The sequence below is a fragment of the Lynx rufus genome, unplaced genomic scaffold (assembly GCF_022079265.1).
Source record: "Lynx rufus isolate CCGP_SWC_20201006 ecotype Redwood Valley unplaced genomic scaffold, mLynRuf1.p SCAF_3, whole genome shotgun sequence".
Taxonomy (NCBI): domain Eukaryota; kingdom Metazoa; phylum Chordata; class Mammalia; order Carnivora; family Felidae; genus Lynx; species Lynx rufus.
In genome coordinates this window covers 136,105,087-136,128,502 of record NW_025814845.1, presented here as the reverse complement: position 1 = coordinate 136,128,502, position 23,416 = coordinate 136,105,087, and the positions used below count along the sequence as shown (strand labels likewise).

General features: G+C 33.3%; 1 protein-coding gene across 3 annotated transcripts in view; it reads left to right on the top strand.

Annotated features, from left to right (window-relative positions):
* FSTL5 (follistatin like 5) overlaps positions 1-23,416 on the top strand; it is a 730,171-nt gene that overhangs the window by 563,423 nt on the left and 143,332 nt on the right. For all 3 annotated transcript variants that reach the window (XM_047091955.1, XM_047091954.1, XM_047091953.1), the window contains exons 8-9: positions 12,616-12,777; positions 17,130-17,264. In XM_047091955.1, the coding sequence (XP_046947911.1) occupies positions 12,616-12,777; positions 17,130-17,264 (297 nt within the window). The remainder of the gene's footprint in view (positions 1-12,615; positions 12,778-17,129; positions 17,265-23,416) is intronic.

Sequence of the window (23,416 nt, the reverse complement as noted above, 5' to 3'; positions counted from 1 at the left end):
AGCAATCAGTGAAATCAATTTATTTAAAATGAGAAACCATTTGCCAAATTAAAACAATAATAACATGCATTTCAGGTGAATTTGTGGAAAGTGGACCCTCCCACACATTGGTTAGTTTGGGGAGAAGGAATTTGTACATGTTAGCTAAGTCATCTGACATTCAATTTTAAATGTATATACTTTTTTTTTTTAATTTTTTTTTTCAACGTTTATTTATTTTTGGGACAGAGAGAGACAGAGCATGAACGGGGGAAGGGCAGAGAGAGAGGGAGACACAGAATCGGAAACAGGCTCCAGGCTCTGAGCCATCAGCCCAGAGCCTGACGCGGGGCTCGAACTCCCGGACCGCGAGATCGTGACCTGGCTGAAGTCGGACGCTTAACCGACTGCGCCACCCAGGCGCCCCATGTATATACTTTTTAATGTAGCAATTCTTTGATTCGGATAAATTGATTCTGAAATCTAAATAAATTCTGAAATATTGAATATTCAGATAAATATTCAGATTTCAGATATTCAGAATCCAGATAAATTCTGAAAAATTGAAAGCAACAATAGTATGTAGGTACAAGAATGATTTTTTTTAATGCTTATTTATTTATTTTGAGAGAGACAGAGACAACACGATGGGGCAGGGGTAGAGAGAGGAGAGAGAATCCCAGGCAGGCTCCTTGCTGCCAGCACAGAGCCCAAAGTGGGGATTGAATTCACTAAATCCTCAGATCATGACCTGAGCCGAAACCAAGAGTCAGCCACTTAACCAACTGAGCCACCCGCATGCCTTGGTACAAGAATGATTTTTATGCGCAATTGTGTATATAATAGTGTGAAACTGTGAACCCTAGTCATCATTAAAATTGTTGAATACATGGGGCGCCTGGGTGGCGCAGTCGGTTAAGCATCCGACTTCAGCCAGGTCACGATCTCGCGGTCCGTGAGTTCGAGCCCCGCGTCGGGCTCTGGGCTGATGATGGCCCAGAGCCTGGAGCCTGCTTCCGATTCTGTGTCTCCCTCTCTCTTTGCCCCTCCCCCGTTCATGCTCTGTCTCTCTCTGTCCCAAAAATAAATAAACGTTGAAAAAAAAAAATTTTTTAAATTGTTGAATACATTATTATAACCCTAACTGTAAAAATTATTAAATTAATCTATTAAAAACAATAAACTAATTTACACATATTGTCCTAAAATATGTCTAAGATAGCTAAAATAAAAAATCAAAAGTAATGTATAAAGAATAAGTTCTTATTTGAGTAACAAACATTTGTATACACTGTATAAGGATAGAGGTAAAATTTAAAGTACACTGAAAGGTTAAAACTGGTCATTTCAGGGGCGCCTGGGTGGCGCAGTCGGTTAAGCGTCCGACTTCAGCCAGGTCACGATCTCGCGGTCCGGGAGTTCGAGCCCCGCGTCGGGCTCTGGGCTGATGGCTCAGAGCCTGGAGCCTGTTTTCGATTCTGTGTCTCCCTCTCTCTCTGCCCCTCCCCCGTTCATGCTCTGTCTCTCTCTGTCCCAAAAATAAAAAAAAGTAAAACGTTGAAAAAAAAAATTAAAAAAAAAAAACTGGTCATTTCAAACATCTGTGATGAGAGAGGCAATTAATATTTTATATTCCTCTTATATATTATGAGTTTTTAATAATAAATATGCAGTATATTAAGAAATCAGTAAGAAGAAATTAGAAAGAAAGAAATTAGAGCCAACATGAATGAGCAATTTCTGTTTTTCAGTATTTTGATGGTTTTTATACATACATGATATCTTTCTCTCAAAAATCTTTTGAGGTACTAATATGCTAATTTTATGATAAAAAAAAAAAAAGCTTAAGACGTTTCCACCTACAGGTGGCTGTACGTGCTAAAAATTGACCTCAAACTGATTGGTCTGGTTTCATGTGGTTCATAAACTTAGATGAAGCAGGGATAGATTCTGATCATGCCTGTGTAAGATAAAATCATTAGGTTTTGACTAGAAGGGAAAAAAACCGATGTCACTGTCCATTAAGTTAGGGGATATTCTGAAAATTATCAAATGCACTAAGTCTAAAATAGCATAGTCCTCCTCTGTTGAGAGCAAATTTCTATGTATGCCATGAAGGTTTTTGTTGCAGATAAAAAAGTTAAAAATCCTAAAAAAAGGTCCTTGTCAATTTACCAATGAAAAGTTTAAATAATAAAGTATTTTAATAAAAAGTAGTCATATGTATGTCTTTGTTTAATAAGGTTTATGCTTAGTAAGGTAATTTCTGAGGCCAGAGTTTTGTTTGTAGTTTGATAACTTAAAGATTTCTTTTGATAACTGTTCGTTAAAATATAAATAAAATAATGTTTGCTTAAAACAAAGCTTACTGCTGCTTTATTCAAGAGTGTCTTTTCTCATATGAGTGAAGTCATATGATTTTTGTCTTTCTCTGACTAATTTCCCTTAGCAGATGAGGACTTTAAGAGGCAAAACAGATGAACATAAAGGAAAGGAAACAAAAATAATATAAAAACAAGGAGGGGGACAAAACATAGGAGACTCATAAATATGGAGAACAAACAGAGTTACTGGAGGGATTTGGGAGGGGGGATGGGCTAAATGGGTAAGGGGCATTAAGGAATCTAATCCTGAAATCATTGTTGCACTATATGCTAACTAATTTGGATGTAAATTTTAAAAAATAAAAAATAAAATTTTATAAAAAGAGTGTCTTTTTTCAAATGAACTATCTGTACACTTGTAGTAAATTAATATTATGGCTTAGTATTACATGACTATCTCTAATTACAGGTAGATTGCATTTATGATTCATATCAAAAAGCTCATTTTGAAATTAGGAAATTATATTTATAATCCTCAGTGTGTTAGCATGCATAAAAATTGCTCTAGGTGAATTAGGTAGTTTCTTAAGAAATTACTTCACATTGCTAAATCTGGATATCAATCCATAATAAAAAGTATATATCTCTGACGTGGAATTGTGGACTAGCTAAACTGGCATAACTGTAGATGAATTTAACCCCGTAAACCTAAAGATTTTTTTCTTTTTTTGTTTTTTACATAGAGTAGTTTGCAATAAGAAAATCTCTGAACAAAATTATTTTATATTTGCAATTTTCATCATCTTCTCTATTGAAGACTTCCACCAACATTTGAATCAACAATATTAACCATAAATGTATTCCTCTCCATTTGCAAAGCATTTTATATTTTAAAGAGCCATCACATTGTTTCATCATCATTTTTTTTTTCAAGTGAAGAAACACACACTGAAGATTTAGAGTAAGTTTTCCAAAATGATTTAATTCCAGGGTGTGATCTAAGATCTGTAAATTGAGTGATCCTGTCTGATACAAAGTTTCATATTTTATGGTCTCACATATATTTAAAGTTCTTACAATTCCTTATACAAATGGTGGAAGATAGGTCTAGGTAGAATGATAGCTTTAAGGAAAGTTGTCTCTTTGGCCACACATTTTAATATTATATTGAATAACATATATTTTCTATATCTTTTTGAGCTCTAATTAATACAATTGTTTTTACTTCTTAGTCACAAGCACAGTCTTTTTACAGAGTAAGCATACGCTTACTTGTTATGTGACCAATAGGATACAAATGTGATTGAGGAAGAGCTTAGAAGATTCACTTGACCTGTTTAGAACAGTTACAGACAGCTTTGAATATATCTCATTACATCTTGTATTGAGATAGGGTTTATATCTAATGTTGTATATTGAAATTAAACAAATTTGCAAAATGTGTCTGGGCTTCCATTTCCCTTTCTCCAGTCTTGGCAGATTTTGCTGATCAATTATAGCTTTTATATTGTATTGAACCCATACATAAGTTTTGGCCACTTCCAATTTAGGTCTTCAAAATGTCCATTTCTACTAATCAATTGATATTGACTAGTAAAATTATGTGCATTTGTCATTTCTCCTATTAAGTCTCAGTCATTCTGCAAGTAATGGCAAAAATATGATTTCTGGAAAGTAAAGTGTGTGAGTTAAGACACCTAATATTTCAACTTGTCATACTTTGTTTCTTTTCATCAATTTCATCCTAGGAAGGGTTTCACACTTTACAAGTGGGGAAACTGAGACTTAAAGAAATTGGATATTTTATTCCTTAGAGCATAGAATAAGTGTTAGAGATACATTCAAATTTTCAGGTGTGCATGTGGAGTGGTTACTATAATGTTCTATGATGCACACTCCCTGCCTCAAATAATTAATTTGAGATCTCCCCAATTTTTTAAAACTAAATATATATTAAATGAAAGTAAATACAGTCTAAAGAAAAAAAAACAGTATACATCATGTACCAGACATAACATTAATTTTTTCATTAGTACTTTTTTCATAGATTTAGAAAAATAACATTTTATATTATTGCCTTGAATACTTTGTTATGCTTTCTTTTGTTTCAGAGAGCGTTTCTGTAAATGAGGGCTTTTGAGATTTTTCAAAATTGGGCCTTAAAAGGGCCACTAACTTTAAAGATAGCTATTAATGGATCTAAGTTTGTTAAAGTAGGATAGACCTCTGTTCCTTTCAAAATAGCTTAAAAAGTTGTGATTTGTTACAATACTGTAGGATAAATAGGAAGACCCAATAAAAAACTGCAAAAGTTTATGACCATAAGTATGTTGCTGTTATTTATATTTTGCCTCCAACATTTGTTGTATCCTCTACATTTTTATGAAGGCTGCAATAATGTGATCAGAGAGTTTTGTAATATTGACAAGAGGCAGTGTGAAAGTCATGAATATAAAAAGACTGCTTTGGGACAAAGTTAAAGAGAAATTGATGGCTTTAATAATGTCAGAGACAAAAGGCATTGGACAAGCTCAGTAGCATTTAAAATATTTATTAAACTCTGTCTGTAATTTTTCATAGGAAAGTTGCTTTAATGACAAAGGAAGTCATAATACAAACAGAACAATCCAGATGCCGCTGTGAGTCAGCACTACTTCAGAGACATTTATATTCTTACCCTCAAGCTTTCTTAGAACCTTTTGTAACAGTCGCAGCTGTGTGAATAATTTGTGGAAGAGCAGTGATAGAATCCTTCAAAAGAGTGCAAGATAATGGCATCAAGAAAAAGAAAAAAATATCTAATGTTTAGTTGTTTACATACCAGTGACCTGACAATTCACCTTAAATTCATTTTTGTTTTCAGTTAGATTGCAGTCACCATATTGGGTCAGTGACCTCTGCTTCCTGACTCCAAAATCAGGCTTCCAAAGTACCCAGGTTATGCTGGTTTTATACTTTCTGGTAATGGTGCAGCAGTTTCTAAAGAAAGATCACAGAATGAAAGCTAAAGGGGCAAAAAATCAGGTTTTAGTATTATAGAGATCTATTTTTTTTAATAGATCTTTTCTAATACTAGATGAGGAAGATTATTAGATTCTATTAGACACTCCTAATATTGAGAATAGCACTGATATATTTTAATACAATGAAGTTATTATAGATCTTTAAGAAATATATACATCAACCTTTACTAAGCTTTATACCTATTATTATTCAATACTTTATGGTTTTGAGCTGATAAATCTTCACAAATGATTCCATTAGGACCCCAAAGTTTCCAGGAAGAAAGATCTAACAAATATAATTGTACTAATTATGCAATATTTTCTTTAGCTTAGCTACTTTTTTGATTCAAAATTTACTATTTAGTATCAGAACCTCATTTCCATTTTATTTTCTATACTTAGTTAAAAAAGTATTAGCCTTAAGTACCTATTCTTAGTCCTCCATATACAGTATCCAATTACTTTTACTTTATGCTGTAAGAACCATCAGGTAAATTAAATACAGTTTTATTCTATTAGTTCAATATAGTCACATGATATTTATTTTAACTGTCTTATAGAAAGAAGAGTTGGGTTTCCATAAGTTATGTCCATTTAAGGTGAATCATTAATCCCTCTTCAAATTACTATAAATGAACTGACATTTATTTGACCTTGACATTTAAAATACTATTTTTCAAGGACCCCAAATATACCTTATATATAACTGCTAAACACCGAATTCAGACTTTATATTTAGATTCCAAGTAGTTAAATCCAGTAGATATGTTTATTTTATAATCAGTACCAGATAAGACAGTTTAGGCCAAGAATGCATTTTTTCCAGTGTTCACTTGGCTAATTTCAAAACCTGAATTCAACATTCACTCAATATGTTAATGCATAAAACAGAGTATGTGGGAGATGGAGAGAGAACATCATCTAGCTCAATTTGCTACACTCAGAAGTTGCTCACTAATTATCTGTAAATTATTATTTCAAACTCCTATTTTATGTTTTTTAAGTTTTATTAATGAAAGAATTCATATATTTGCTTCCTCTTAGATCTCTTCCATTTTAAGGCACAGAAGTTTATTTCGTTATATTTTATAGAATGAATTTGAACAATATGTAAACTCAACTACTTAAATGTTTAGTACATATAAGCACATAATATTATACTATTTAATATAGATATTATTTGATTTTATTAGACAATGTTATACCAAATAAATTCAACCAGTTTAAAGTGCTTCCTGAGTTGTTTTAGTGCTACACTGAATATCATTAGAAAATGTTCAGTGTATAGACACTAACCTTTACATATTACATTTTGCTTAAAATACTGGGAACCTGTAATTTAAAGTTTTTCATGATAGGGGCGCTGGAGTTGCTCAGTCAGTTAAGCCTCTGACTTCAGCTCAGGTGATGAGCTCCTGTTCGTGAGTTTTAGCCCCGCACCAGGCTCTCTGCTGACAGCTCAGAGCCGGAAGCCTTCTTTAGATTCTGTGTCTCCCTCTCTCTCTCTGCCCCTCCTCTACTGACACTTTGTCTCTCTCTCACTCTCTCAAAAATAAATAAACATTAAAAAAATTAAAGATTTTCATGATAACACACACAAATATTCTAAATCCAATGTGAAAACTCTTTGGTGGTCTTCCTCAGTTTCTTTATTTATGCAATACCAGTAGAAAGGAAAGATAAGTTCATAGAGTGAACTTCTTAACTAAAAATGACGGTAACAAATGACTTGAAATGCTCTCTGGAGGGTTATTGACTTTTTAATTCAGGCTGCCATCAATCGTCATTTATATTTCATAATATGTATCCCGGGAAAAATAACCTACTTTTAAATGTGTAGCTTGTCACCGAGGTTAAGTAGTTGTTATGCCGATCACTTATCCTTCAATTTGGTGTCTAAGTTAAGAGATAGCTTTCAGACAATCACTTGGTATCCATATAGTAAAGAAGAAGCATACAATATGAGTATTATGATTTTTTCAAAATGTAATATTATATATTTGGGTATAAAAGTTCAATATGACAAAAATTATTATTCATTATTTTCCTTTCAGTTCATGTGCAAATGTACCAATAAGGTAGAAACAACTAGGAATGCAGGGGGAAATTGAACATCTTATTTGAAAAGCTGTTCTTTGGGGAGTATCAGTGACAGTGTAGGTGACCCATATAATATCTACAATTTTTAATAGAAAAGATGTACAATTTATTGTTTTTGTTGTTTTGTTTTGTTTGAGAAAGAGAGAGAGTGTGAGCTGGAAAGGGGCAAAGAGAGAAGGGGACAGAGGATGTGAAGTGGGCTCTATGCTGACAGGCTGACAGAAGCAAGCCCTGTATGGGACTCAAACTATGAACCATGAGATCAAGACCTGAGATGAAGTCAGACACTCAACCAACTGAGCCACCCAGGAGCCCCTAGAATCTATTGTTATCACTGAGTTGATTGATGTACTTCTTTTCAGACTAATTGTCAATGTATGTAGGTTGTCTCAATTTTTTGCTATTCCAAATAATATTTCAAGAAGCCTTGGTCCTTACTTTGGCTATGAGTTTTGTGGCAAGATACACTTTCTTTTATTAAATGTTTACTGAAAGAGTAGATTTCCATTTTGGCACTCTATGAAAGTCTTTTTAAAAGGCTCATCTTCTAACTCACTTTCGAGTTGTCAAGAGATTAAAGATTGGGTCTGAGTATATGAAAGAAGTCTCTTTACTCCAGATCTTATGGTAATGTGGTTTTGCTGGAAGTATATTACTGTATCTCTTTAAAAAGTTATTTACTTGAAACTCCAATGTAATAAAATGGTATAGAAATTACCCTGGGCTTTTAGATATGTACCCAATGCCAAAATATGTGCATTAGGTCACCAGAAAGCATGTACAGAAATTTATGAAGACTATTTTTGAAAATATATTTGATATTTCAAAATAAACCATTTAAATAGTCATTGAGGTTAACAAAAAATCAGAGCTTGGTTTACTCCCATCGCTGTTGCAGATGTGTGTATTGCATTTCTTTGGAATTATATTTAGGAGAGGGGGAAAGGATGTAGCAAAAATCTGGTGTTCAGAATTTTGGAAGTTTAATATTTTTCTGCTCCTGAAACTATTAAAGGCAATTCACAAAGTAAAGAAGCAGCTGCAAATTCAAAGGATTACTGGGACTTTTTGAGGACCCCTTCCTTCCCTTTGTCTCCATATCAGAGCTGATTTGAGTCTAGTTTAAGAGCTCTCTCGTACACAGCCAAAAAGAAGGGGACAGTAGGATGATAAACATATCTATAGTCCTGATTGTGGCTTCAACTAGTCTCTTGGTTTGAATTGCTTTTATATCTTCAGTAAATCTAGAAGGCTGACTGACATTTATTCATTAGTCAATCTAATTTGTATATACAATGGCTCCTCCAGTCACTAGAAAGAACAGTGGTGAAATTAACTTAGGTCTAAAGTTGAGATCCTAAAGAGAGTCTCCCAGTTTAGTTATCCACATCTTTGGCATTCCATTGGGTGAAAATAAAAGAAATCAAGTAGTTCAAAGTATATTAGTTAACCAAAGAGCAAAATGGCCCAGGTGAGCATATCTGTCCATTGTCTTCTGCTAAGATAGCTCCTGCAGAAAATTTTTTCACTGAAAACCATAGTGTTTTTCTTTATTTACCAAGTCATATTATTACTAAGGCAAATGCAGGGTGCATATGCTTTCATGGTCATTCTAAATAACAAATGCTAAAGGCACCTAGGTGGCTCAGTTGGTTAAGTGTCCAGCTTTTCATTTTGGCTCAGGTCATGATCTCACAGTTCGTGGGTTTGAGCCCCATGTTGGGCTCTGCGCTGGCAGTGCAGATAATATATATATATATAGAGAGAGAGAGAGAGATTAGTGAACAATAAATTATCCTCAAACTTAGTGGTTTAAAATAACATTTGTTTTCATATGAGATAACAGGAAAATAGAGATATAGAGTTATGAGATTATAAGCAGAGAAATGAGACAACTAAAGAATTTGAGAACAGCTTAAGTAGATGGTCTGGTATTAGGTCTTTTCTGAGGTTGCAGTCAACATAATTTTCTTTTTTTAAATTTTTTTTTCAACGTTTATTTATTTTCGGGACAGAGAGAGACAGAGCATGAACAGGGGAGGGGCAGAGAGAGAGGGAGACACAGAATCGGAAACAGGCTCCAGGCTCTGAGCCATCAGCCCAGAGCCCGACGCGGGACTCGAACTCGCGGGCGGCGAGATCGTGACCTGGCTGAAGTCGGACGCTTAACCGACTGCGCCACCCAGGCGCCCCAACATAATTTTCTTACTGTTGTTGGTTTTATTGCTGTTTGTTGTTGTTTTTAAGTTTTACATATAAGTCATCCATACAGTATCTTTTTTTCTCTGTCTGGTTTATTTCACTTACAATATGCCTTCTGTGTTCTTACAAATGACAGAATGTCCTTTCTAAGGCTGAATAATATTTCGTCATATATATACCATATTTTCTTTATCACTCAGCCATTGATGGGCACTTAAGTTTGTTTCCTTACCTTGGCTATTGTGAATAATGCTGCTATGAACATAAGACTACAGTTATCTCTCTAAAGATAGTGATTTTGTTTCCTTTGGGTATATACCCAGTAGTGAGACTGCTGGATTGTAAGGTAATTTTTATGATTGACTGACTGATTGATTGATTGCCATAGGAATTACTGATCAGTCAAATTTGGAACATGTTTTTACTACCCTTCAGATTTTTGTGTATTTTTTTTCCTATTGGCTAAATTCAGTGGCTATTAGAGACCAAGATCAGCCAGGTTGATTAGGGGCAGCATGAAAAGCAAAGAACATTGGCTGAGGAATCACGGCCTCCTGGAGTTTCATCTCAACTCTGGACTCTAACAAGCTCTGTGTCCTGGGGAAGGCTTCAAACTTCTATGTGACTCATCTTTAAAGCAACATGACTATAAGAAGTACAACACAAATATTCTATGGCATCTATGAACATATTATTATTTTTACTCTTAAAGTATTATTGCTGATGGTATTATTTTCTATCAGCAGAAGAACTGACACAGGGTAAAAGAAGATACACAAATCCAATCTTATTTTTCCTGGGAGAATATTGAGGGTAAAGTTCAGAAGGAATCTGTGTCAGTTAAAGCTTACTTGAGCAGAAAGTTAGAATTTACTGACTTGGAAGTAGTTCTATTTTTAATTTTTGTAGGAGCCCCCATACTATTTTCCATAGTGGTTGTACCAATTTACATGTCCACCAGCAGTGTACAAGGGCTCTGTTTTCTCCATATCCTTACCAATGGTTGTTATCTTTTGCCTTTTAAAATAGACATCCTAACAAATATGAAGTGGTTTTGGTTTGCATTTACCTGATAAGCAGTAATGTTGAGTAATGTTGAGTACCTTGTCATTAACCTGTTGGTCATTGTATGTCTTCATTAAAAAATGTCTGTTTAGGTACTTTGCCCATTTTTATTTGCTTTTTTTCTGTTAAATTATATGAGTTCATTGTATATTTATATATTAATGACTTATCAGATATCTGGCTTACAAATAGTTTCTCCCATTCTATAGGTTTCCTTTTCATTTTGCTGACAATTTCCTTTGCTGTGTGGAAGGTCATGTTAGTCTTTTGTTGCTAGGTTATAACAGCTCATGATATATACTAGATACTAGTATGTTATCAGATATAATTTGCAAATATGTTTTTACTCTGTGAGTTGTGTTTAACTTTCTTGGTAGTGTCCTTTGAGCACCCCAAATTTTAATTGTAATGAGTTCAGTTTATTATTTTTTCTTTTGTTGCTTGTATTTTGGGGTCATATCTAAGAAACCATGGTAAAATACAAAGTCAGGATAATTTATCCTTATGTTTTCTTCTAAGTGTTTTATTATTTCAGTTCCTACATTTAAGTCTGATTAATTTTGAGTTAATTTTTATATATGTTGTGAGGTAGGGGTTCAAGTTCATTCTTTTTCATATGGATATCCAGTTGTTTCAGAATCAATTCTTGAAAAGACTCTTTTCTGGAATCCTTGTTGAAAATCCATTAACCATAGATTAATAGGTTTATTTTGGCATCCCAAGTCTATATCCATAGATTTGATTTTTCTCTTTATGCCAGTTATCACATTGTTTTGATTACTATACTGTATGTGTGTGTGTTGTCTACATATATATACATTTGAAAATTGGGAGATATGAGACCTCCAGTTTTGTCTTCTTTTTCAAGATTGTTTTGGCTATTTGGGGTCCCTTGTAGTTCCATATAAAGCTGAAGATTAGCTCTTCCATTTCTGCAAAAAAATGCAGTTGGAATTTTGATTGGGATTACATTGTATCTATAGATCGATTTTTTTGGAGTCTTGTCATCTCACAGACAATTCTTACTGTCCTACTAATTAATTATTTCAATTAGTAAACACATGACTTTTCACTTATGTGTTTTTCTTTAAATTCTTTCAACTCATTTTGCAATGTTCAGTGTAAAAATCTTACACCTCCTTGGTTAAATTCATTTCTAAATATTCTAAATATTTCTAAATATTTTATTTTTTGGATGCTTCTATAAATATAATTGTTACTCTGATCTTTTAAACATGCTATGGTAAGGAAAATATTTTTGTTCTTTCTCATTTATATATTCATTATTTGTTTATATAACTGAATTCTTTTTTTTTTAATTTTTATGTTTTATTTAGTTTTGAGAGAGAGAGAGAGAGAGAGAGAGAGAGAGAGAGCATGAGTGGGGGTGGGGTAGAGAGAGAAGGAGACACAGAATCTGAAGTAGGCTCCAGGTTCTGAGCTGTCAGCACGGAGCCTGATGTGGGGCTCAAACTCATGAACTGCTAGATCATGACCTGAGCAGAAGTTGGATGCTTAACCGACTGAGCCACCCAGGGGACCCTATAACTGAATTCTTAAAGTCTTATTTTGTTCCTTATAGTTCTTTACAGTTGTTAATTATTTTAATGCCCAAATTTTCATATATCTGGCAAATACGAGCCCCTTTAAGCTGGCTTTTGTATTTTGTTTTTAAGATTTTTTTGTTTATAATGTGTTTATTTTTGAGAGAGACAGAGAGTGAGCAAGGGAGGAGCAGAGAGAGAGGGAGACACAGAATCCGAAGTAGGTTCCAGTCTCTGAGCTGTCAGCATGTAGCCTGATATATATATATATATATATATATATATATATATATATATATATTAGAATATATAATTAGCAATTTTATCATATTGCAATTTTTGGAAAATCACAGAATATGGCTTAGTAACTCACTTTTTTCCCATTTCTTCTTGTAGTCCCTCCAGTGATCCGGGTGTATCCAGAGAGTCAGGCTCGAGAACCTGGGGTAACTGCAAGTCTCAGGTGCCATGCAGAGGGCATACCAAACCCTCAGCTTGGCTGGCTGAAGAATGGAATCGATATTACACCAAAGCTGTCCAAACAACTCACACTTCAAGGTGCTTTTCAGTTTCATTTTCTCCTCTCAAATGACCATGTAGAAATTTTACATTAAAATTTATAACACAGTTTACATGACTTAAAAAAAAAAAGTAGATGACAACAAAATGTCATGAATATGAAAAGAATATAGCTGTTTCTAACACATTATATCTGAAATAGAGCCTTTTGCTATTTTTAGTGTTTTCAATAATAATCTTGTCATAATAATTATGTCATTATTTTAGCAATAAATAAAATATTATATTATGTATCTTTTAAATACTTGTCTTATGGATTATAGCAGATATGCTGAACAGAATAGGTGGATGTCTTCAGAGAATACCTTTCTGCAGGGGCCAATTAAATGTTTAAATCATACTTTTAAAATACATTATAGGAAGTATAAATAATATGGAAATTCCTTAGTGAATGTTTTGTAGTATACTTTGCAAATGAAGACAGAGGAAAATAAAAACATTACCAAATTGTTTTAAGGTTATGAATATTATTATTGAATTCTAATTTATAAAATATCCTAAATTTTAATAATCTAATGTGTAACTATAATTAATCAATTATTACACATATAATAATCATTAATATGTGGTAAGTAGAAAAAAAATATCTTTGTGCAAAAACAGTTGCATATACATTGATGATACCAGTAGGTTGACAAATGTATATCTTATTTCCACCATCAAGAGTAGAACATGACAGGTCATTTTACTGGAGTATCTGTTGCATGACATGATATTCTTTATTGCTTGCTTTAAATTCCTGCAATTCATACTGCTAGAAATGAATGTATTTTCATTTTGGCATTATTTCTATAAGCACAGACATCAATTCTTATTCCACTTTGATAAAGAATGTTTCAATATATGTTTTTAAATACTTTTTTTGAAATATCTATTTTTTTTTCAAAAATGACATGGGAAAGTAATTTTGACCTTTAAAACCTGAATGCTACAAATCTCCATATTAATATAAGTAAACCAACATGTTTACATCTGCTGATATCTTTAGTGTCTATAATCTTAGAAGAGAAGAACATTGATCTGATTAACACAAATTAAAGTGAAGAAAGTTCTAATTAGTTTCTGATTTTGTCATCTCTTGCCCATTTAATACTAGTAAGCCATATTAGATGGGAAAGTTATATCTTTGCCTCTAGGAATATACAGGGAGGTAAATTCAGGGGTTTGGTTACACTCTAGATTCAATATTGAAAGAGTGTGGCCCTTGTAGGATAGCTATTATCATTTTTAAAAATGAGTGAAAATAGCTAAAGTTTTGAGAGAATGTGACAAATGAAAGGTGAGTAGGGAACACAACCTACGAGATAACTCTGAGTGCATTGGAGTGTTGAATTTCATAGGACTTTCTATATGATTACATATTACCAAATACTATAGTTATTCAATTATCCATTTATTCAACAAATGCTTAGTTGGCATTTATATGTGAGGTCCAAGTCTAGGCACAGACTCCATAACTATGTCCATGGATGGGATGATATGTTAATGAGAGGAAGTAAAATCCTAGAAAAGCAGAAATGTTCAATTGGAAGGCAAATCAAGGTAAATAACACAAGGAGACTGAAAATCAACAAGGAAGCATGAAATTAAGGTGATTCTACAGAAGAAAATAAAGCTAAGTATGGGAAAGTGTTCAACAATGTCAAATGCATAGAAAGGTTAAGGCAAGTCACTGAAATGTATTTGTGAGTTAGGTGATTAGGTTTGGCCTTTTGACATTTAAAAAATCAGTAACAGTAGCAATTAGTCTTCAGTGGGTTTGGAAATGAAAAGGAAGTAGGAAGTATAAAAATCTCTCCAGTTTTGAAAGGAAGAAAAAAGAAAAGTTAGCTGCCACTGAGGGTAAGAATTAGGGCAAATAAAGATATTTTTTCTTAAACAGTGCATCAATTTGAAGGAATATTAGTAAGGAAAAAGATGTGGAGATGATGGAGGTGAGGAAGGATGACTAAATAATCATAGAAATCAGAAAGAAAAGAGAGAAGATTTCCCTTGCAAAGAAACAGGAGAGAGTTTCCTTTGAAATGTAAATAAATGTAAAAATGTAGATGGAAATAGGAAATTGGCCTAACTCGTTTTCCCAGCTTTTACTGAAATATAATTGACATAACATTGTGTTAGTTTAAGGTAATAAAATGTGATGATTTAATAACCATGTATACTGCAAAATGATTTGAGTTTACTTTCTAATTACATGTATGTATTTCATTATTTAAAAGCAAGGTCACTTGCGTAGATTAAGAAGTTAGTATTAAGATGGGAAACATCAAACATAGTAAAGATTTGAAATAAAAATGGAGCAGGAAATGAAAGGCATGTAACCATAAAGGTCAGGTGAAATAAATAGCAAGTAACATTGAACATCTTGCAAACTGAAAACTGAATTTCAAAATCTGTAAATTTGCCTATGCAGTAGTCTCTTAATGTACTCAAAAAAACTAGATGCAGAGACACCAAGTGTGGAGATATGTCAGCTTGTTGCAGTTTGGGCAGTTAGTAAGGCCTGTGTGTCAGAATGATAAATGGACGAGAGAATTGCTCATTCTGGCAATAGAATAGAAAATATTTAGAAATGGTGGATTATGTAGAGAAGGAAGAAGACAGTGAGGCATGTAGGTTAAGAGAACATATAAGAATATTGAGAAGAGAAAGTTTAAGGAAGGAATAAATTGACGATATTTCAAAACAAATCTAGAGAATTGAAGTTGTGAAGTTGTGGGTCTTAAGAAAAAGTATGTTCTTTGGAAAGAGCCATATTTCATGTAAAACAAGAAGTTGATGCAGGCTTAAATGCATGTTCACTCCTTATTTTTCAGAGCAGGGGTCTGCCAACTAAGGTCCACAAGCCAGATCTGGGAAAATGCCTGTTTTGTGAATAAAGTCAATGGGGGGGGGGCTTTGTTTTTGTTTTCCTTTAGAACACAGCCACACTCATGTTGTAAAGTATTGTCCATGGCTGCTTTCATGCCAGTATGGCAGAAGTGGGCAGTTGTCACAGATATGATATGGCTTATAAAGCACAAAATATTTACCAGGCCTTTTACAGCAAAGAAACAAAAAACAAAAACAAATCACCAACCTCCCTTTTGGAGTAGTGACTCTCAACAATGGATGGGGGGGGTGGGGGATGGTGGAGGTGTGTAATAACATCTACAAAGTGAGAAAGAGGTTCAAGTAGTCTGGCTCTTTCTCCCCAAACACTCACTGCCTCTCCATATCCTCCTGTTCACATCCCTTGAGAGCCACTGGCATTTCAAGCTCTTTTCCCACTGTTTTTCTGCCTTCTTTCCCCAGACAACCACACAGGACATGGTGCATGGTGTTCTTGTGATTAGATAATAAAGGGCACAAACACACACAGAAAGACTTAAAGAAATAAAGTAAAAGAGGAAAAAAAAATGAGCACAACAAACACTGGATTTGGGAGTCTGATAGGCATCCAGCCCCCATCTTTTGAGTTGAGTGATTTATGTACCATCATTCTCTGAGTCTCGGATTCTGCTTCTGATAATTATGTATTACTTAGGACAATTAACACATAATATGTGTAACACCACCTTGTATATTTCCTACATATAGTCAGTTTTTAATTATACTCTGGTATCCCCATTAGGGAATACAACTCATTAATTAGGGATTAGCTTAAAAAATTATTTTACTAAGATTTAAAAGTTGAGCTACTTATTCCCTTAACCCTTTGGTTATACATTGACAGTGTTAATTTCCATATTATAATATTGTTTACATATATTCCTGGCAAAAGATTGAAATCTTGCAGACAAATCATGTGTTTTTATCTTTCTGTTTTCCTTAATAGTTCCCTTACCTTATAATTCCAGATATTTAATACGCGCTCAATAATGTACTTGACAAGTGGTAATTGCACTATACTTGTATGATGTAGCTGGCTTAATTCCTTTATGAATCTTTTTATATGTATTCTCCTGTATATAAAACATATTGTTATTATTTTAAAATTTTGTAAAACTTAGGACAAAGTGAATTTTGAATACTAAAAAGAAATAAGTAAATGGAATTATAGTTATCAATATGAAATACCTATACCAAGTAGGAAATAGGAAATAAATATAAAATATAAAGCGTGTGCATTTGATACAGAGTTTTGGGTTCTCTGTTAGCAGAATGACAACACAGTTTATGAAACACTTGAATGCTTTTGGAATAATTTGGCATGCCTCCAAAGCATGAAAGTAGGAAGGAAAGCAGTTTAATTAGGACAAGCTAAGAGAACTGCTTGACTGTGTAATCGGAAAGCACTGTACCAAAACTGAAATTGGAGTTTACAAGTTGCATTTGCCTTCTGTTTTCAGCAAATGGCAGCGAGGTTCATATAAGCAATGTGCGCTATGAAGATACAGGAGCATACACTTGTATCGCAAAGAATGAAGCAGGAGTGGATGAAGACATCTCTTCTCTTTTCGTGGAAGATTCTGCCAGAAAGACCCGTATGTATCGAACACTCGCCCTCACAAAGCGCGACTGGCTATAGAGCAGGGCTTTTCTGCAGCAGTCTCTGTGGTTACTGCCACCTTAAGAGCTCACTGCCCTGCCACCAACATCAATCCCTGGGCTGTTTTCTCCATTTAGTGCTAGAAATGCTTTGCCATCACTGCCCACGTTTCCCGATTGTATCATGAAGTAATGGGGAAAAATGTACCATTCATTCTTTTTTAAAACAAAACAAAACAAAACAAAACAACAACAACAACAACACAACTATTACGTAGCGAAAGAGATATGGATAGAGTGGGGATGCTCAAGATGGATTTTTAGTTATAGCTAAATTGCTTGGAACGCCAAGTACCATGATTTATCAAATGTGCTCTCTATGAGAAAAGTCACGGACACTTTCTTCCCCCAGTCCGCATATGCCACAGGATGGTTGTTTTAAGATTGGGTCTGGATGTACTTGGAATGACTATTACCCTTGCTCCTCAATCTGATTTGTTAGATGCATTTACAAATCTAATTATTCTAATTTGTTTCAGGGCCCCTGATACTTGGAGGACTCTAGTTTGGCATGCCTATTTCTCAATTGAGTTCTTGAACAAGGTTAAAGCATTGTCTCAGGAATCTTATTTCTCTTTAAATCAACGAGTATATGTAGATATTGGTGGATCCAAGGGGGGAGAAAGATCTTATCCAAGTCCTGACTACTAGTATGTCTTTATCTATATTTGGTCTCACTAGTTCAACCATCATTGCAAGCAAATATTTAAAAAGAAAATTCTTGGGTCACCTGGGCGGCTCAGTTGGTTGGGAGGCCCACTTCTGCTCAGGTCATGATCTCAGGGCTTGTGAGCTGGGAGTCCCGGATCTGGATCTGGCTCTGTGCTGACAGCTCCTGGAGCCTGGAACCTGCTTCGGATTCTCCCTCTCACTCTACCCCTCCCCCAATCGCATTCTGTGTCTGTCTGTCTCAAAGGTAAATAAACATTAAAAAAAGTTTTTTTAAAGAAAATTCTTAAGGTAGATAAAGATAAAAGAAAGCTAAAGTTAATGACCTGGGTAAGGTCCACCGTAACTTCTCTATGCCTTTTATATATTTCTGCTAAATATCAATTTGCAATCCACTTTCTCTTTAAAAATAATTTAGGTGACAAGTAATTGAATACTTTCGTTTTCTTTGTTCTTTATGATGAAAGTTGTAAGACAGAGTTTAATTTCAATTCTCTATTCTGATTTTCTTTTAATGTTAGTCAGGTATTTTTCAATATGTTTCCCTAGTTACAACATTAAAATACTAGCTACTGTTCCTTTAATCAGTGAACCACTTACTATTTAGCAGCATATAACTTTGAGAAAAATTTTAGGGGAAGATTTAATATAATTTTATTCATAGATTCAGTCACATGAATGTATTTGCTTAATTATAAACAGTTTTCTGAAATCATGTTTTTACTTTAAGCTCTTAGAGGTCAAAATAATACATTTTAAATAACTTTTTGAGATTATATGTTAACATCCTATTAAAATCAGAAGTAGCATTTGTAAGTTATAGCAATGCAGGCCTTACTATATCTATATTTATAGAACTTTCAAATTCATCCCATAAGTAACAATATAAATAAAAGATTCAAAGAGTTTTTTCCTAAGTCTGGATATAATTATTTATAGGTGTTCCTTCTATATTTAATTATGTAACATTTTCAAGGATAAAGAGAGAAAACTACCAGATTTTATTTTTTAATTTAATTAATTCATTTATTCTGTTAGGAACACAGCATAAATTCTCTACCCTCTTAAATTTTTAAATGCTCCACATTTTATTGTTAACTATAGGCACTAGGTTGTACAACAGATCTCCAGAACTTGTTTGTCTTGTATAACTGTGACTTTGTACACATTGAACAACTTTCATTTTTCCCTCCTCCACATCAACTGACAGCCACCATTCCATTGTGTTTCTATGACTTTTGACTCTTTGATAACTCATATAATGCACTTACACAGTCTTGGTCTTTGTGACTGTCTTGTTTCAATTAGCATAATGTCTTTCAGGTCTATTCATATTGTCACAAAGGATAGGATTTCCTTCTTTCTAAGGTGGAATAATATTCTATTGTATGTATACACAACATTTTCTTTATCCATTCATTTGGTCAAAAGATATTTGAGTTGTTTCCATATGTTGGCTATTGTGAATGATGCTGCAATGAATATGTGAGTGCAGGTATTTCTTTGATCCTGATTTCAATTCTTTTGGATATATATACCCAGAAGTTGGATCACTGGATCATATGATAGTTCCATTTTTAATTTCTGAGAACTTCTATGTTTTTCATAATAACTGCACCATTTTTCGGTCCCGTGAATGTGCAGGGCACATTCCAATTTCTCCCCATCCTTGCCAATACTTTTATCTTTTGTTACTGTAATAATAACCATCCCAACAAGTGTGAGATAGCTCATTGTAGTTTTGATTTGCATTTTTGATGATTAGTTATGTAGAATACCTTTTCATAAACCTATTAGCCATTCTTATATCTTTTTGGAGACATTCAAGGCCTTTGCCCATTTTTTTTTTTTACTTAGTTGTTTTTTTTTTTTTTAAGTTGAGTTACTGAAGTTCCTTATATATGTTGGAAATTAAACACTTATCGGATAATATGATATGAGCTGAAAATATTTTCTCCCATATCTTAGGTTGCCTTTTCACTTGATTGTTTCCTTTACTGTGCAGAAACTTTTTAGTTTGATATAGTCCAACTTGTCTATTTTTGTTTTTGTTGCCTGTGTTTTTGATAAAATTATAGGCCAATATCCTGATGAACATAGATGCAGAATTCCTCAACAAAGTATTAGCAAACTGATTCTAACAACACACTAACAAAAGCATACACCATGATCGTGTGGGATTCATCCTTGGAATGCAAGAATGGTCCAACATATGCAGATAAAATTGTGATTTGCACATTAAAAAAAAGAATGAAGAAATGAAGAGTAAAAAATCACTTGATCATCAAATAGATGCAGATAAAATATTTGACACATTCATGCTAGAAATGCTCAACAAATGACACATGGAAAGAACATACCTCGACATAATAAGGGCTATATACGACAAGCCCACAGCTAGCATCATGCTCAATGAAAAAAAAAATGGAAATCTTTCTCTCTCAGCTCAAGAACAAGACAAAGATGCCCAGTCCCCCCATTTCAATCCAACATATCACTACAAATCCTAGCCACAGCAATTAGACAAGCAAAGGGAAAAAAAGTATTCAAATCATAAAGGAAGAAGTAAAATAGTCTATTTGCAGATAATATAAACTTTTAAATAAAAAGCCCTACAAAGACTCCACAAACAATCTGTTAGAACTAATGAACATATTCAGTAAAGTTTCAGTGTACAAAATCAACATGCAAAAATCTGTTATGTTTCTATAAATTAAAATGAGATATCTGAAAGGCAATTAAGAAATCAATCCCATTTATAATAGCATCAAGAAGAATAATGTACTTAGGAATAAACTTAATCAAGGAGGTAAAAGACTGTACACTAAAAACTATTATACATTAATGAAAGAAATTGAAGATACAAATAAATGGAAAGGTATTTTGTGTTCATGGTTTAGAAGAACAAACATTATTAAAATGCTAATATTATCCAAAGAAATCTATGATTCAACGCTAGTTCCATAAAAAACACAATGGATTTCTTTTTTTCAGAAATAAAAAAAAAACCTAAAATTCATATAGAACAACATAAGATCTGGAGTAACCAAAGTGATCCTGAGAAAGAACAAATCTGGAGGCATTGTACTTCCTGATTTCATAATGTACATAAAGCTATAGTAAATAAAATAATATACTTGTATAAAGACAGATACATAGACAAATGGAACAGAACAGAGGACCCAAAAGTAAATCCATGAATGTACAGTTAATTGAATTCCAACAAGAGGACCAGAATATACATTGGAGAGAGGGTAGTCTTTTCAAAAAATCATTCTGGGAAACTGAATGTCCATATGTAAAAGGATGAAACTGGATCCCAATCTTACACTATATACAAAAGCAACTCAAAATGGATTAAAGATTTAAACATAAGACCTGAAAGTGTAAAACTTCTATGTTTCATTACATTGATCTTGGCAATGAAAATAATGGATTTTGACTGTAACCCTGAAGTTTCAAACATTGCTAATTCATGTTTATATTCTACTCTTTTATAGGATGCAATCCAGTTTCTTTGGAATAACAAATTTACCTCTCATTTAAATAAATGCCTTTATTTTTTGTGACATTTGGTTTCCAAAAACTTGCTGTACTGGTTATATATATATATATATAGAGAGAGAGAGAGAGAGAGAGAGGCAGAGAGAGAGAGAGAGAGATGTGAATGCATCCATTTTAGAAATTTATGCACATAATTAAAATCAGAATAACACTAAATGAGTAAAATAAGAATATTAGGAGCTACAGAAAAGAAGAAATAGAAAATGTAAGAATGTCTGTGTGGTATAAGACAGTTTTCCTGGGATGTGTCCTATTACTCAGTAAAACTGTCAGAATCCTGTATAACAAAAACAATATCCAAATCAAGTGGAGATCACATTAGAGAAGTCTATGGCCTTATGTAACCTACTTCTTAAGGATTTCCTTGGGTTCTCTGCTAGTAATTCAAGGGACAAAGTCCAATATAAATTATACAATGTGTATTTGGATAGATCGTTATTTTCAAAAAAGCCAAAGGAAATAGTCACAGAGCCATCCCTGATGACTTTACTTTTCTCATTTGTACATATTAAAAAATTGTGGACTTGCCCATATTGATCAAATATAAATTCAGAGGTCTTTTATTCCCTGCCAGTAGTGATGGTATACAATGTATCTAAACAGGCAGATTGATATAGTAGAAGAGCATGAATTTGGGCATTAGACAGGAGTTAGAATCATTGCCCTACCCCATGATAGTTCTGTGATTTGGAGCTATTACAAAACCTCTCTGAGCTTTAATTTATCTATTTGTAATATGGAATGAATACTACTAACTTACTAAGGGCTTTCTTTGTAGACATTATAAAGCATTCTCCATAGTGCTAGACATAAATTTGCTCTTCCTCCAATTTATGCTTATTTTCTGAAAATAATTATTTACTCCTTGCTAGAAATATTGACAGTTATTTTTTTTAATACTCTGGAGAACCTAGCAATTCTTAGAAATTATAGTTTCTAAGATGAATGATACTTAGAGACAGATAAAAAGATTGAGGCAGAATTGAAATAGATGTAGGGATAATGAGGGATTGGGAGAGAGAGGACATATATTTGGACACCTATAAAATTATTTATTCAAATATAAAATATCATTATTTCATTTGGCATAAAAAAACTTGTTTCAATGGATTAGAATACATTTTTCCTTTAATGTAGCTTTTAAGATATTTTAAATAAAATACATTTTGTTGCCAGAGTCCACTTTTGTCACAGAATGAAAGCAAAAGCTACATTTTATTTCTCTTTGCATCAATTTATACTCCTATTACATTTTAAAAATAATTCTTTAATGTTCCCTTCTTCTGTTTTCTTTTTGAAAGATGCAAGATGAGAAGTATTGAATTTCATATAGGCAGCAAGAAAAATGGGGAAAGATTTACAACTTTTGGACTAAATGACACCACACAGTCTTACTTTGTTTAGCTACAGCTTCAGAGCAATCATCCATTATTTTCTACATAATAGAGCAGTCATAGTAGTATCAATCACATTTTTTTTTCTTATACTACATTTCCCAGCAGGATGATACTGTTGAGTGAACAATTCATGCAAAGCATCATATGGCAAAGGAGTTTATGTTTTGCTTGTAATCTAATCTTTGAATTGGAAAACCTTGAGTCACAGTGCCCAACTTTGTCAACAAACCTCACTGGAAGTCTTCTCGTGTGACAAATTGAACTACAAAAAAAGTGCTTCAAAGTAATATAATCTACAGTTGCATTAGGGATAGGGTTTGATAACTAAGATTTAATAGAGTGATATATGAGGAGGATTTAAGTGTAAAGAAGAGTAGAAATGGGCCATAGGGGATTGTAACAGGGAGTAAGAGATGATATGAAATATATGAGAGGGGTTTAGGCAGAGGTAAATGTTA